We start from the raw sequence: 15,139 nt of genomic DNA, 5'->3' as shown, positions 1-15,139 counted from the left end.
CATTCTCACATTCATTTTCATTTCTCGGTTTCCTATTTTCATATTGTTTCTAAAGGTTACAGGTTATTTTCACTACCATCATCATCATCATATTCACTTTCATTTTCATTTCTCGGTTTCCCATTTTCTATTGTTTTCCCAAGGTTACAGGCTATTTTCACTATCATCATCATCATATTCACTTTCATTTTCATTTTTCGGTTTCCTATTTTCCTATTGTTTTTAAAGGTTACAGGCTATTTTCACTATCATCATTCACTATCATCATTCTCATTTTCATTTTCATTTTCATTTCTCGGTTTCCCATTTTCATATTGTTTTTAAAGGTTACAGGTTATTTTCACTATCATCATAATCATCATTCTCATTTTCATTTTCATTTTCATTTCTCGGTTTCCCATTTTCTATTGTTTTCCCAAGGTTACAGGCTATTTTAACTATCATCATTCACTATCATCATTTTCATTTTCATTTTCATTTTTCGGTTTCCCATTTTCACATTGTTTCTAAAGGTTACAGGCTATTTTCACTATCATCACCATCATTCTCATTTTCATTTTCATTTTTCGGTTTCCCATTTTCTATTGTTTTCCCAAGGTTACAGGTCCCCCCCTCTCACTCCCTTTACCTGGCGTGTGTGTGGTCTAATTAACAGGTAAGCCCAGGTAACGAGTGGCCGGACCTGGGTGTTAAATCAGTCTCCACGTGTACTAGAATGTTTATTATATGACTTTTTAAATGTTTATGGTGGTGGTGGTGGTGATGATGGTGGTGGTGGGAAGTACATATCATCTTTCTGTAACCATCACCACCATCACAACCACCACCATCACCACCACCACCACCTCAAATTTCAATGTGGCTCTTTAAGTGTTCATAGTGGTGGTGGTAGTGATGGTTGGTGGTGGTGGTGGTTATGGTGATAGTGGTGATGATGGGTGAAGTGCACATCATCATCCTTACAACCACCATCACCATCACCATCACCACCACCTTCTCCTCTATTTAATTATTATCAGTGTCAAGGCCTTTTAAATGTGTATAATGATGGTGATGGTGGTGGTGATGATGGTGGTGAGGGGTGGAAGAAATACACACCACCTTCTCTGTTACCATCATCACCAGTATCATCACCACCATCACTAAGTAAATATGAATGTCTTTTAAATGTGTTTATGATGATGGTGAGGGTGGTGATAGTGGTGGTGGTGGAAGAGGAGTACATCACCATCTCTCTTACCACCATCACCACCACCACCATCATCATCATCATCCCCATCAGTGTAATTAAATGTCGCTAATGTCGCTGCCAGCCAATTCTACTCAGTTTTCAAAAGTCGATCAAAAATCATTCCAGTCCTTTGATAACAAGTTTGCCTCTTCACGTGGTTCAATTTCTTCCCCTGAGTGCGAAAAATGGACCACGGGAACGTGTCGCTTCATACGCGTGTCATTTTTTAACGTCGTGTTAGCCCCGGTAGCAGCGGGGATCATGTTTCTTAATGGTACCTCCAAGCGAGAAAAATGAGAAAAAATCACCCCTCACACAAACCATTTCATAATATATATCCAAGCATTTGTGATCAGATTATGTATCATCTATTTTGGGGGGTTTAAATCATGGCATAAATTTGGCCCGTCGCTGCTACACGGTAAAGCCACAAATTTGGCTCGTCGCTGCTACACGGTAAAGCCACAAATTTGGCCCGTCGCTGCTACACGGTAAAGCCACAAATTTGGCCCGTCGCTGCTACACGGTAAAGCCTCAAATTTGGCCCGTCGCTGCTACACGGTAAAGCCACAAATTTGGCTCGTCGCTGCTACACGGTAAAGCCACAAATTTGGCCCGTCGCTGCTACACGGTAAAGCCACAAATTTGGCCCGTCGCTGCTACACGGTAAAGCCTCAAATTTGGCCCGTCGCTGGTACACGGTAAAGCCACAAATTTGGCTCGTCGCTGCTACACGGTAAAGCCACAAATTTGGCCCGTCGCTGCTACACGGTAAAGCCACAAATTTGGCCCGTCGCTGCTACCGGGTTGATTAACAAAAAAAAAATTTACCATTCAGAAATTAAACGCAGAAAAAACTCAGAACTCTTCTAACATCACTTACTTATAAATAACGCCACTGATTCGGTCATTTCTTGTTGTTCTTCTATCCAAAAACAACAAAATCGAGCTCAGCCAATCAGCGACGCCTCAGAAAAAAATGGGCGGGGCTTAGGGACACGAGTTAGCTGGCGGCGACTTTAGTTAACAGTTTAAATCACTCTATCTAAATGGTTGTTAAATAATAAGTGTATAATATGTGCTAATAATCCCTTGTTTTACATTTTCTTTCACGACAGAAAATGGGGTTTATAATTTAATGGGTGTCTATGATTACTTTTATTTTCATTAGTTATTTTTTGTGTATATTTTAGTTACTCTAGTCTTTTTTTTAGTTAGCGTGTCAAGGTGTGTGTGTGTGTGTGTGTGTGTGTGTGTGTGTGTGTGTGTGTGTGTGTGTGTGTGTGTGTGTGTGTGTGTGTGAGCTAGCCTGTTCGAACCTTATCATTATTATCATTTTTTGTATTAACTTTTATCTCTACGTTCATTTAGTTTCTCCGTTTATCAATTTTGTTCCCATTCCAATCAATTCTTAACGTAGTGTACCTTTAAGTGCATTCCTCTTCCTCGCACTGCAAATTTAGTATCACCAAAATTATCATAAATCTTTACCTACAAAAATCTAAATAAACAAAACAAGTCACTTATCAGATCTAAACCCACATAAACGAAGTCTAATTAAGCCTCAGGTAAACGCAGGTACGCTCACAAAGGTAGACGACAGGTGTAAGGGAGGGAGGGATATGAAAAGGCAGGTACAGGTGTATTGTGCCCCCCCTCAACCCCCTTTCGACTCCCCTCAACGTCCCCTCATACTATCCTCACAATAAGCAGAGGCCGAGGATAGCGTAGACACCCCTCGCACGGACCCCAAAGCGAAAGAAAACGCGGAGAAGCAGAAGCCAGCCAGTGACGCCATGGAGGAGGAGAAGGAGAAGGAGAAGAGGGAGAAAGTTGAGAGTGATGACGATGATGGAAGGACGAAAAAGAAGCGAAAACTAACCATTGCGGAAGCCCCGGACGAAAACGAGATGCAGCCCACGGAAAACGGGAAACAAGTGACCATGGAAAACGGGGATATGAGTGCAGCGCAGGGAGAACTCATGGAAATCGAGGAGGCGGAGATCGGGACGGAAACAGAGCCGGTGAAGTGGAGGAAAACATCAACGCTACATGTGTCAAGGGATGTGGAGACGGAGACAGCCATATCAGACACAGAAGAAACATCCCTGACCAAGGCCGTGAACGTGATGGTACAGGAGGATGTGTTGACGAGGGAAGGGCCGGAGAGAGGCGAGGAGGAGGTGGTGGACAGCGCTTCTTTCTACCTTGAGCCTGACGAGGTGGAGGGCCGGCCAGGGATGCATGTGACCGCCTCTTGCAGCATCAACAGACAGCAGAAGGGCGGGAAGACTATAATTACAGGTGAGACGTTCAAGGTAATGATTGCACAAGTGTTAGGTGTTGATATCCAGGTTCAAGGTAATGATTGCACAGGTGTTAGGTGTTGATATCCAGGTTCAAGGTAATGATTGCACAGGTGTTAGGTGTTGACATCTAAATGGTCAAGTATATGTTGTGTAGTTCACCTGTGGTCTGTTTGTACATTTGAATGCGTTGAGGTAAACAGGTAGGGAAAAACGTACTTTGACATAGGCTAAGAAAAGGAAACAAACCACACGTAAAAACACACAATAGAAAGAAAAAACACACAGAAAACACGAAAAAACAAAAGTATAACCGCTAAAAAACAAAACAAAATAACAACGAAAAAAACATAGATAGGAGAGTTAGGATGAAAACAAACACACACACAAAACAAAAAAGAATAAGGAGCAAAAGAATAATAACCCCAAAACAAAAAGAAAAAAACATAGGAAGGAATAGGATGAACAGACTTCGACTAACTAACTAACCACCTTCTTCTTCTCTTCCACCTCCACCTCCACCACCTCCACAGCCGAGTCTGACGTGGGGGACGAGGACGACAAGGCAACGTCCCGGATCGTGCACGTCAAACAGACCATGGAGGTGGAGCAGTACCTCGGCCTGGTCACCGACAACGAGGACGACACCAACTTGGCCCTCCCCAGCAGTGGCACTCTGGTTGACCCCCGCGTCAAGGCCCTCATCCAAGGCACCCAGGAGGAGGGCGACCAGCAGGAGGCACCCTCGCACCCGATAGAAAACGGGGACTTACACCGAGTGAAATGTGGCAAACTGCAGCCGAAGAAATCCGTCTCCTTCGATGAGTTCCCCGAAGTCATTGAGGACATCCCACTTGAAGACATCGAACTCCCGAAGAGCAAGAAGGCCCTGCAGGAGAAGGACGTATCCCCCAAACACTCCAAGGCCAGTAGCGGCAAAACCCCGAAGGAACCAGCCCCTGAGGAACACGAAGGGCCTGAAGGGGAGGAGAAGGGGGTGAAGGAGGCCCAGAGGAAGCTAAGTAGAGGCCGGGGGTCCCTCTCCCAAGACGCTGAAGAAGGTAAAAGGCGAGGGAGGCGACCCACTCACCTCCCACCCCAAACACGGCACTAAACTCATGTCCCGCTGGCTGCTTCTTCGTGTTCTAATCCGTAAGCCGGTACAGACACACGAACGCACGCACTCACAGACACACAGACAGACAGGCAGACACATGAACGCTTGACACACACACACACACACGCACAAACACACAAACATACGCTGATTTTTGCCCCCCACAAGCACGGAAACTCACACTGACATTAATTTTTTGCGCACTTGTCCAATCCATGCATCCACTCCTTCACTCACACGCACACACGCACACCAATCCACCCTACCCCTAACAACACATACCACCCCCACCACCACCACAACACCACAGCATCCACCACCACCACCGCCACCACACCTACACCTGCGTGCGTCTGGATGCTAATTAGCCTCAACAACTCACCGTAGTCCACCTGGCAGACAGTGAATGTTTACCTGGGGCCTCAGCACACCTGTATCCGCACGTCACCTGAGAGCCCAGCGCACCTCAAATCAATTAACCTGGCTGGACGCACTTTGGAAGTGATTGATCTTTTTTAATTACTAGATTATCGAGTATTAATTAATCATAAACACCACCAAGTTAATTAAAAGGCAAGCACATACCTACTCTGCCTCTTCCTCCTTCTTCTTATACTTCTTCTTTCCCTTCCTCCAGGCTTGTTGTAATGACGGCTTTTGGTTTCTATCTTACAATCATTAATTAAAACATGGTAAAGCGGAGGTTGTACTGCGTGTTATACTTAGTGGAGTAATGGTTGGTCCCTAGCACCTCTCATTAACACAGGCGAGCATGCGAGAAGCTGCGTTACGTGGTAGAGAGTTTAAAAGTATGTGAAGAGAATGTCAAAAAGTTCGTCTCGAGCTGTCTCATAGTTTGTCTCTTTTCCTTTGACGTAGAATTGGCGTTTTTTTTTTTTTTTTTCCTTGGTCTGTTTTTATTTTATTTTTTTCTTGATGGTTTATTTCTAAGTTGGTTATGTTTTTATTTACCTGTTTGTATTTTTTTATGATTTATTGGTTTGTTTATCTCGTTTTCGTTCAGTTTTGTTTATTTATTTTCTCTCTGTTTATTATGATTCTTCTGTTCGTTCTGTGTATTTATTTATCAGTTTGTTATTTATTTTTACTTCTCTGTTCACCCTTTTTTATTTCATTTCGTTGTGTTTCATTCATTCGTTTCCTAACTGCTTTTTTTCCCTTTTTTTACTTCCTTCAGTGTTGCCTTGATTGTGTTACGTAACCAGCACCTGTGTTACGCTAATCACCCCCCTACCCCCCTCCTCACCTGCACACCTTCCCTGCCTGATCACGCACACACGCACACACACACATTCACACGAAAAATAAAGATAAATATAAACTGTAAATTACCTACACACTCAACTACCTACCTATCTACCTACACACACACACACACACACACACACACACACACACACACACACACACACACACACACACACACACACACACACAGAAGACAAAATACTATTACTTTTCTTCTTAAATACACAAAAAAAACAGACTTACACACACACACAAAAAAAAAAACACGAGTAAAAATAATACTGTTACTTTTCTACTTAAATACAAACACAAAAAATAACATACACACCCACAGACAAAAAGAAAGAAATACTGTCACTTTTTACCATAACACACACACACACACACACACACACACACACACACACACACACACACACACACACACACACACACACACTTGCACCTGTTCACCCCATCACCTGTCGGTCTAACACCTGGCTTACCTCACCTAATTAATCGCCTGGGACACCTGGATTACCTGCTTCGATCTCTTGTTAATTACTAAACCTAAATAATCAAGTGCAAAGGTAATTAAATGTGTTCTTCAGCTTCACTGCTTCGATACCTAAATAAAAGTTGATTAAGTATATATAAATAATAATAATAATAATAATAATAATAATAATAATAATAATAATAATAATAATAATAATAATAATAATAATAATAATAATAATAATGGTAATAATGGTCATGATCAGTGTTGTCACATTGAACGCTTGATGTAATTAACTGATTATTAAGTGTTTTTTTAATGTCCTTTTATACCCCATTAAGAATTGATAACTTAATATTAAATTGTCCATATTAATTTATTTTAACTTTTCATTACTTTTGTCTTTTTTTTCTTTTTTTTCCACCAACAGAAGTCCCAAACGACCAGTGTTCCATTTTCTTTTAATAATTTTTACATTATCATTTACTTTTTTTTTATCAATCATGTTTTTTTTATAGTTACCCTTTTTATGGTGTGTGTTTTTCCTTCACACCGACCTCCGTTTTCTTCAGGAAGTTATTTTTTTATCAACTTCATCAATCTTTTTTAATACACTGAACTCTTTTATTATCATCTTTTTCTGGAGACTATTTTCCAACATCATTTAAACACATTTTTATTCGACGAGTTTCTTTGTTTGAATTTTCCCAGCAATTTTCTCTTTTTATCCCCACTCTCTTTTTTCTAATGTTCATCAAATGAGTCTGTCGTTTTCTATTCCTTCAATTCTGGTCTCTGCTATGTCTGTCTTTACTTAATCTTCTAATGTTTTTACTTAATCTTTACTCAATCTACCATAACTCCCACCTTTTCTATTATCAGTTTTCTACAATTCCTTGCATATATGTGTTTTTTGTTACCTATGTCGTTTCTTAATAATGTTTTCTTCATCTATTCAGAGTTTTTTTAGCTCTAGTTTTCTTTTAGAGCTCTTCCGTGTTCTATGCGCCATTTTCTACGCTGTTTTCTCTCGGTTCCTACAATTTTATATTAGATTGCCTCCCATTTTCTTTATTACAGCCAACTGGTTTTCTTTGCTCATTGCGTTATATACTCCGTTTTCTTTTTCCGCTGCTTCTCGTTTTCTCTTTGTCTCTACGCTTCATTAACTGTTATTAATCCTTTTGGATCCTAAATTTATTAAACACTATTTCTATTTGATCTGAACTATATTTTAATTATTTGTTTCATACAAGTGGAAAGTGTTCAGCTTTCTATTAGTTTCATGCCGTTTTCTGTTGTTGTTTCCCATTTTCCTTTCAGCTGTGATGCATTTTCTTCAATGTTCCTTTTTTTTCTATGTCTCCGATTCTAGTTTTTTTGTTCTTTCTTTCTTCTTCACCCAGAATTTAAGTTTTCCGTTTTTTCATAGGGTTTTTATTCTGGCCTCGATTCCTTAGTGATTGAGAAACATTTTCAACTTTTCCTTGTGTAGCAAAAGTTTTTCTTATCATAACTGTTTTACTTCGTCTTATTTCCTGGTTTAATGCGTTTTTAGATACTTCCTGTTTTAATCCGAGTTTTTTTATGTTTCAACCAGTATTTTTTCCTGTTTCAATCAGTGTTTAATTATTTCCCGCTTCCATCCGTTTCCCATTTTCAATTCATGTTTCGTCGCTTCCCGTTTTCTTTCCTACGATCATCCATTTTCTACATACTCTCCAATGACTCTTCGTCCACTTGTTCTATAGCGGCTTCCAAACTTCTACGGCATCTCTGTTTTAGGGTCACTCTTTTTTTTATTTTTTTTATATGGAAGTTCTGCGATAATTTACACAATTACATTTTTTCGCCTCCAGCTTCCTTCCATGATCCACTTTGCCCTCAGAAGACAAGTTTATTTTTTTTTCTTTTCTGAGGTGATTTTTTCTTTCTCATCTCACTTCATTTTTTATTTTCCTTGGTCACACAATTACGTTTTTTTCGCCTCCATCTTTCTTTCGAGTTCCACTTTGCCCTCAGAAGACAAATTTATCTTCCTTTCTTTTCTGAGGTGATTTTTTTCTTCCTCATCTTACTCCATTTTTCCTTTTCTTGGGTTACACATCTGCGTTTTTTTTTTACCTCCAGCTTCCTTTCGAGTTCCAATTTGCCCTCAAAAGACAAGTTCATCTTTTTTTTTCTTTTCTGAGGTGATTTTTTCTTTCTCATCTCATTTCAAGTTCATCTTTTTTTTTCTTTTCTGAGGTGATTTTTTCTTTCCCATTTCATTCCATTTTCCTCTTTCTAGGGTCATATTTTTTTCATTTTGTTCCTTCGAAGATCTCAGTAGCTTTTCTGTTCCTTTACTTTTTGTTCCGTTCCTAAGTGATATTGTTCCAGGTTCTTACTTTGATCACTTCCTTTTTAATGGTTTCCCCTCCTATTCTTTATTTGAGGGGTCACTCTTTTGCCCCGTTTTCTTTCCTCATCCCGTTTTCCTTCACTGTCTCGTTTTCTTTCTGTCTCGTTTTCTCTGTCTCGTGTTTTTCATTATCCCGTTTTCTTTCCATGTTTCCGTTCCACGTTTTCTATTTCTCGTTTGTGCTTTATTTCATGTTTTCTTTCAGTGGTTATCGTTGTTCTCTTCCCCCTTTACCCGTTTTTTTTTTTTTTTGAGCAGTTCCCGTTGTTCTCTTCCCTGCCCCCGTTTTCTATAAGTAGTTCTCGTTTTCTATCGCCTTTCAGCTATGGCTCCACTATGAACTGATCCCTTGTTCCCGTTTTCTTATAAGAGGTTCCCGTTTTCTGACTCCCCTTAGTCCCCGTTTTCTGTTTGTAGTTCCCGTTTTCTATGGCTCCACTTATTCCCCATTTTCTGTAAGTATTTCCCTTTCTTAAGCCCTTCCCCGTTTTCTAGGACTCCCCTCAACACTACCATCCGTTTCCCATTTTCTATGATCGTTTCCCATTTTCTAGCTCCTTCCCCGTTTTTTATTAGTGTTTCCTTTTCCGTTTTCTATGATTGCCCCCTCTATACTGGCAACTGTTTCCCGCTTTCTATGATTGTTTCCCATTTTCTAGCCCCTGCCTCGTTTTCTATAAGTAGTTCCCATTCTCGTTTTCTATGGCTCCCGCTCTACACCAGCATCCGTTTCCCATTTTCTATAAGTAGTTACCATTTTCTATCCCCTTCAATCTATGGCTCCCCTATGTACTGGTCCTCTTATTCCCCATTTTCTATAAGTAGTTTCCGTTCTCTGTCCCTTTCCCCGTTTTCTATGGCTCTCCCTCTGCACTGACATCCTTTTTCCATTTTCTACGCCCGTTTCCCATTTTCTATATGTAGCTCCCTTCCCCGTTTTCTATGGCTCCCCCTCTACACTGACATCCGTTTCCCATTTTCTTTCAGCACTACACTTCCCCGTTTTCTATGGATCCCCCTCTGCACTGACATCCTTCTCCCAATTTCTACGCCCGTTTCCCATTTTCTATATGTAGCTCCCTTCCCCGTTTTCTATGGCTCCCCCTCTACACTGACATCCGTGTCCCATTTTCTTTCAGCACTACACTTCCCCGTTTTCTATGGCTCCCCCTCTGCACTGATATCCTTCTCCCAATTTCTACGCCCGTTTCCCATTTTCTATATGTAGCTCCCTTCCCCGTTTTCTATGGCTCCCCCTCTACACTGGCATCCGTTTCCCATTTTCTATAACCGTTCCCGTTTTCTAGCGCCGCCGCATATCAAGGGGTGTAACTTCAACGAGGGGAAGACACTCATCGCGCACCACAAGTTCCTGCTGGAAGTGGAAGCGACGTCCGTACCCGAGGCGGAGGCGACATGGTGAGTCTACCCGGGCTGTGTTACCTGTTGCCTTCCCTACCTGACCTGACCTAACCCATTGATTAACTACCTGTGCGTCTAACCTGTACGACTTTCTCTACCTGTCCTGACACCTTCATTAACCACCTGGTCCTCGTTAACGTCCGTCTGTCTGCACTTGTTATCTATTCAATGATTTATATTCCTTGTCATTCTATTCCTTGTTATTTCTATTCCTTGTTATCTATTCAATTATTTCAACTCCTCCTTCTTTGTGCTCTACTTCAGGTGTTCTATATATAAATGGTTCTCATAGCTACTTTTCCGTCTGTCTGTCTGTCTACCTGTCTGTCTGTCTGTCTGTCTACCTGTCTGTCTGTCTGTAATGATCCTTTGTGCACCTGTCGCTTGTTAGTGTGTATTACCTGCCCTCAAGCACACCTTTACCTGTCCCCTTTGTGGCTTAACTATTATATCTATTGTATGTCGGGGAGGAGGAGGAGGAGGAGAAGGTATAAAGAAGAGGTAAAGAAGGAAGGCCATTAAAAGTGAAGGAATATAAGAAGGAAGGAAGGGGGTGATAGAGGAGAAGGGAAAAGAGAAGGAGGAGGAATAGATAAAAGAATAGAAGGAATAAAGAAGGAAAGCCATAAAATAGAAAGGAAGGAAGAGAAGGAGGAGAACGGAGACAAAGGAGGAAAGAAACAGCAGTAGGAGGAGGAGGAGGAGGAGGAGGAGGAGGAGGAGGAGGAAGATAAATCACGAATAAATAAAATATGAAGGCCTTAAAAATAGATGAAGAAAGAGGAATAGAATCACAGAAACAGCAGTAAGAGGAGGAGGAGGAGGAGGAGGAGAGTAAAAGAATGAAAATATAAAACAGGGAAGAAACAGGAGGAAGGGAGGAAAGAAATAACAGCAGGAGGCAACACAGAAGGAAAAGGAAGAGGAGGAGAAGGAGGAGGAAGAGGAAAAGAAAAAAAAGTCAAGGCATAAGAAGAGAGAGAAGAGGAGAAATAGAAGGACAGAAACAGCAGTAGGGGTGAAACAGAGAGAGAGAGAGAGAGAGAGAGAGAGAGAGAAGGAGGAGGAGGAGGAGGAGGAGGAGGAGGAGGAAGACATCGGGTTAATAGGAAGACATTTTCTCCTCTCTCTCCTTTCTGTGTCCCGTCGTGTAGAAAGAGAAGAATAAATCAGTGTCTCCTTAAGGTAATATACGCCCCTTCTTTTCCCTCTCCTCCTCCCATATTTTTCCTCCTCCTCCTCCTCCTCCTCCTCCTCTCAAAGAAACACCCTTAAAAACACATCCGGGAAGAAGATAAATGAGTAAAAAAAAAAATCCCCCACACAAATACCATCCATCATACTCTTATTTCCTTCTCCTCCTCTTGCTCCTCTTACCTCTTGATCCTCTTCCCCATACACCAATACCAAGAATCACAGGTGTTCAAGTCCCTACAGAGGTGACTTGCTCAGGTAAACTTTTTTCATTTTCCTTTTCTTCTCAATCATGACCTCTCCTCTCTACGCATCATGCGGCATAGTTATTACCATAGCCATGACCCCTACGGCAGTTTATAACACAAAGCCAGAGTTCACCAGTGAAGGGGATGAAAGAATGGAGGTGCTGGTTAACTCTTGCATAAGGGGTTTGGACGGTATGGGGAGGCGGTGGCTGAGTCGACAGAGTGACGGCCCCGCGTTCAGGAGGACGCCGGTTCAATCCCCGCCCGGTGCCACCAAGCTGGGATTTTTCAGCCGCCGCCGAGTGGCTTAAAACTACCCACATGCTGTCCAGAAGGCCACCTATCAACCCGGACTCTAGATTCTAGGATTAAAGATGAGCTCCGGGAGGGCAGCATGAGCCAATGCAAGATGGCGCCACTATAAACACTCGCCTGCGCCAGAACGGGCTGGGCCGACCATCAGGCCACACCGGGAAGAAGCCTACCGGCGCAATAGGCCGCGACGTAAAAAAAAAAAAAAAAAAAAAAAAAAAAATAGCTACGCGTGGAGACCATCTTAAAAAACAACAACTCACAGGTACACCTTAAAAAAAAAGTAATTCCAGCTTAAGACGTTCAGAAATCCTCTCACAGGTAAACAGATCTCCCTTTACTACAGCGAAAAACACATCAAAAGGGGATACAATTACAAGGGAAACCACCCAGCTCAGAGGATCCAAAACCCCATGAAAAGATTACACACAGTTTTTAGCAGTGTTTTGAATAGGGTGTTGCTCCGGACGGATTTACCTTACCGGGAACACTACTGCTACCTTTGACACGTGTACAGCGAGCGAGGTAAACACTCCCTTAAGCTTGTATAAAATCGTTGTGAGATCCAGTTGATTCTTCCCCAACGGCGAGGCACGTGGAGGCTGAGGGAGGGAGAGGAATTGCGGGAAACACGTGTGGTGGGAGGGTGAGGAAGGGAGAGGAAGAAGTGTGATGGGAGACTAAGGGAGGAAAAAGGAAGGGTGAGAAACATGTGTGATGGGAGGGTAAGGAAGGGAGAGGAAGAAGTGTGGAGGAAAAGGTGAAAATGGGAGAGTGAGGAAGGGAGAGAAAGGCTGAGGAAGGGAGGAAGGAAGGGTGAAAAACACGTGTGATGGGAGGTTAAGGAAGGGAGAGGAAGAAGTGTGGAGGAAAAGGTGAGAATGGGAGAGTGAGGAAGGGAGAGAAAGGCTGAGGAAGGGAGGAAGGAAGGGTGAAAAACACGCGTGGTGGGAGGGTAAGGAAGGGAGAGGAAGAAGTGTGGAGGAAACGGTGAGAATGGGAGAGTGAGGAAGGGAGAGAAAGGCTGAGGAAGGGAGGAAGGAAGGGTGAAAAACACGCGTGGTGGGAGGGTAAGGAAGGGAGAGGAAGAATTGTGGTGGAGAGGTGAGAAAGGGAGAGGAAAATGTGTGGTGGAAGAGAGAGGAAGGGAGAGAAAGACGTGTGATGGGAGACTGAGGAAGGGAGAAAGGGTGAGGGAGAAAAGGAGGAAATACTGTCAGAATGAAGGGGGGACTTATCAGATTGCAAGGAACCGACTCGTTCAAGAAAGGTACATGAGAAAGGGGGATAAAAAAGGGAGAGAATGGGAGCGAAGGAAAGACTGCCGGTAGAAAAGGAACTTACGAGGTGAGGAAGGGAGAGGAAGGGAGAGAAAGGAAGGGAGTGAAGGAAAGACTGAAGGTAGAATAGGAACTTACGAGGTGAGGAAGGGAGAGGAAGGGAGAGAAAGGAAGGGAGTGAAGGGAAGACTGAAGGTAGAATGGGAACTTACGAGGGGAGGAAGGGAGAGGAAGGGAGAGAAAGGAAGGGAGTGAAGGAAAGACTGAAGGTAGAATAGGAACTTACGAGGGGAGGAAGGGAGAGGAAGGGAGAGAAAGGAAGGGAGTGAAGGAAAGACTGAAGGTAGAATAGGAACTTACGAGGGGAGGAAGGGAGAGGAAGGGAGAGAAAGGAAGGGAGTGAAGGAAAGACTGAAGGTAGAATAGGAACCTACGAGGGGAGGAAGGGAGAGGAAGGAAGGGAGAGAGAGGCAAAAACAAAATAGTAAATAATGAGGTTGAAAGGAAAATGAACTCACAACTTCGTCTACAATCAACTTATCTAACAGAGGTATGATAAGCATTGTCAGATTATCGTATTCACCACACTGTATTTATCATTTTTAAGGCTCAAACTCTCGTACCTTTTTGTTTTTTTATTTTTTTTACAACAAAGGAGACAGCTCAAGGGCACACACACAAAAAGGAAACAATAATAAAAAAAAAAAGCCCGCTACTCGCTGCTCCTACAAAAAAAAAATCAAAAGAGGTGACCTGGAAAATAATAGAAAATTAAAGTAAACGTTAAAGTTGTTATTTATTGATCCTCTCTTTTTTGCCATAGTTATCGGTCCGAAATTACGAAAATGCAATGCGATGAATACGGTAATTTGCCAACGCTGGGTATGATGTACGATATCTTGGGTTGGATAAGAGTAAACAAACCGCTTGTCATTATTTTCTACTTTACAGGAAATCAGAAAAGAACTGTCATTATCTCATTTGGCTTAAGATTTAGGCAGAATCGAAAAGGCCAATTCCAGAACACTCAAACCCTGAATGACGAAGGCAACTATACAAAAATGGGCGTCACATGTTGAAAAAACCTGGAAATCTCTGAAAAATGACTTAGGCGATTATTTTATAAGGGTGACGATATCATACTGCACCTCCTACATAATTACGAGAGATAGGAGAAAGAGGAAGGGAGGGACGACAAAGGATATGTGGAAAAAAGACTATCAGAACAAAGGAGTCATTTAGGGGTGAAAAGGCAGGTGAACTAATGCTTTCCTATACACCTGAAGCCATTTCCAACGAAGGTAGCAAACGTATATGAAGGAGGAGGAGGAGGAGGAGGAAGGGAGAGAAAGGAAGGGAGAGAAAGGAAACGAGAGAAAGAATGCCAGTAGGAAGGAGGAGCTTATGAGATTACAAAGAAGACGGCTTGATACTTTGAACTACAACTGACATATACAACAAAGCTACATGAAACAGGAGGATGAGGAAGGGAAGAAGAAAGGATGAATAAACAGAAGAAAATTAAAAGAAAAAAGTAAGAATATGAGAAAAATACGAAAAAGAGAAAGAAAAAGAGGAAGAAAAAGAGGATGACTAAAATGAAGAAAAGAAAAAAAAACTAAGAATATGAGAAACATACGAAAAAGAGAAAGAAATATAAAAGGAACAAAGGATGAATAAAAAGAGGATAATAAAAGAAAAAAACTAAGAATATGAGAAAAATACGAAAAAGAGAAAGAAAAAGAAAAGGAAAAAGAGGATGAATAAAAATAAGAAAATAAAAAGAAAAAACTAAGAATATGAGAAAAATACGAAAAAGAGAAAGAAAGAAGAAAAATAGACAGAATAAAAAAAGAAGACAAGAAAATTAATACAGCA

The 15,139-nt window shown here is 41.7% G+C and overlaps 1 protein-coding gene across 6 annotated transcripts in view; it reads left to right on the top strand.

Annotated features, from left to right (window-relative positions):
* LOC126986248 (obscurin-like) overlaps positions 1-15,139 on the top strand; it is a 269,280-nt gene that overhangs the window by 168,475 nt on the left and 85,666 nt on the right. For 5 of the 6 annotated variants that reach the window (XM_050842223.1, XM_050842222.1, XM_050842220.1 and 2 more), the window contains 3 exons: positions 2,945-3,535; positions 4,071-4,598; positions 10,113-10,224. In XM_050842223.1, the coding sequence (XP_050698180.1) occupies positions 2,945-3,535; positions 4,071-4,598; positions 10,113-10,224 (1,231 nt within the window). The remainder of the gene's footprint in view (positions 1-2,944; positions 3,536-4,070; positions 4,599-10,112; positions 10,225-15,139) is intronic. The other variant, XM_050842225.1, reaches the window with a different exon arrangement.

This window comes from Eriocheir sinensis, chromosome 61 (genome assembly GCF_024679095.1).
Source record: "Eriocheir sinensis breed Jianghai 21 chromosome 61, ASM2467909v1, whole genome shotgun sequence".
In the NCBI taxonomy this organism is placed as follows: Eukaryota; Metazoa; Arthropoda; class Malacostraca; order Decapoda; family Varunidae; genus Eriocheir; species Eriocheir sinensis.
The sequence above is the reverse complement of the archived record's forward strand: the minus strand, read 5'-3'. Positions and strand labels throughout refer to the sequence as shown.